Here is a 1650-nt window from a genome sequence, read left to right as displayed (position 1 = left end):
CCTCTCAGGACATGGCCGCACTGCGTGCACACTGGAGACTCAAAGACGGGGGATACAAGGCACGCAATCTCGTCCATGAAAATTCGCGCCGCGGCAATGCCGTGCTGTTGATCAAGCTTGACCACACGTTTTTTCGTGCGCGTCCGAGCAGGTTTTTGACGATTAGGAGGGCAGGCGGCAGGCGCAGCCGGTACTGAAGTCGGCATGTTCTCATGGTTGTGCCGGAGATGAGACTTGAGGGTGTTTGCGCGTTGATGGTGGTAGAGGCATCCGTCGACAGGGCAATGAAGGTACCCGTCCTCGTTTCGGTGTTGGATAATCACTTGTCCGTTTAATGTGATTCGCGTGCTTTTTTGATGGACCTATGTGCCGAACAGTGAGACGTGTCGCGTTTTTTTTGTGTGTTTTTCTGTCTGTGTGTGCTTTTTTTGGCGACGTGATAAAGCGACCTCAGGAACAACGTACCCGAGAAACGTGTTGCTCTCGTGCCAGACGATTAGGAAATGCACGCTCGCAATGACAGCACAACACTTCTTGGTTCTGTGCCATGCTGCGTTGGTGTAAGGAGCAGAGGGTGGCGAGGACTGCAAGAGGGCAAGGCGCGGCAAGAGCAGATAGCTCAGGTTCAAAAATGAATCTTGGTGCTGTCTCAGAGGGTGAAATTTTTGTTACACTTTGGTTTTCTTTTAAATGTGGAAGGTGTAACGGTCATGTTCTGGACGTTGTGAGTGAGTGTAATGTTGCTTGTCAATTAACAGTGTACACGGTTCAATACCTCACAGCCATCGTCATCATACCGCCCATGCATGATGACAATACAACGTTAGGGTCTTTTCTTTGAGCTCACTCTCACACCACAACTCTACATTCCTGAATAGCGTTAGGTTTCAAAGTGACGTGGTTGAACATTTTCCCGCCAAAAAAAAAAAAAAAAAAAATCAGCGGCATGGCATCCGCCGTGTCAACGACCAGACCCAGGCTCGAGGCGAGCTTTCAGGCGCCCAAGAGCACCCAGGTGTTTGAATGTAACACCGATAAAAATGTCCATGTGCGCGTATGCCAACGCATGGGGCCCACCTCTTTGCCTGCCGGGCAAAGGGCGGTGGGTGTGATGAGCATCAAGACGCAAAGCGTGTGGTACGTACGATGCAAAAGATGAACAGAACGTTGAACGGCGGTGGTGGCAAATGCACTCTTGTGTATGCGCGCGCGTTCGTGTTTGGCGGGAAACACAGTGAGATGAATGCACGATCATGTCCGTGTGTAAGTGCGTGAGAGTGTGTGAGTGTGTGTGAGTGTGTGTGGGTGTGTGAGTGTGTGAGTGTGTGAATGAGCATGTGCGAGACGAGCATGAATGTGCAAATGCTGGCTTGGGGGGGGTGGTGCGGGGCGCGTGCTGTGGTGTGGCTGCATTCATCGATTCGGCAGACGTGGTGATTTTGCTTGGTGGACGTTGTGTGCGTGTGTTTGATGCGATGTTTGGCTGCATTTGCACAAGTGGTGTGTATGCCTGGGGTCGTGATTGTGGTGTGCGGCTGCATTGATCGATTGAGCAGGCAGGAGGAAACGAGCTGAATGCACAATTGCAGTGTGTGTGTATTGAAAGTGTTGTACCACGGGTTGCTGCATTTATCACAAGGGCAGGCAGGC

At 51.5% G+C, this 1650-nt stretch overlaps 1 protein-coding gene across 1 annotated transcript in view; it reads right to left on the bottom strand.

Moving 5' to 3' along the window:
* The window catches only part of MONBRDRAFT_11175 (uncharacterized protein), a gene marked incomplete at both ends in the record, with an annotated part of 1402 nt that extends 1196 nt beyond the window's left edge, over positions 1-206 (bottom strand). Inside the window, one exon of the mRNA XM_001748876.1 lies at positions 33-206. Within this exon, the coding sequence (XP_001748928.1) occupies positions 33-206 (174 nt within the window). The remainder of the gene's footprint in view (positions 1-32) is intronic.
* Between the last annotated feature and the right edge of the window lie 1444 nt (positions 207-1650).

Source organism: Monosiga brevicollis, genomic scaffold, assembly GCF_000002865.3.
Source record: "Monosiga brevicollis MX1 MONBRscaffold_26 genomic scaffold, whole genome shotgun sequence".
In the NCBI taxonomy this organism is placed as follows: Eukaryota; class Choanoflagellata; order Craspedida; family Salpingoecidae; genus Monosiga; species Monosiga brevicollis.
Note: the sequence above shows the minus strand (reverse complement) of the source record. Positions and strands in the feature narration are given on the sequence as shown.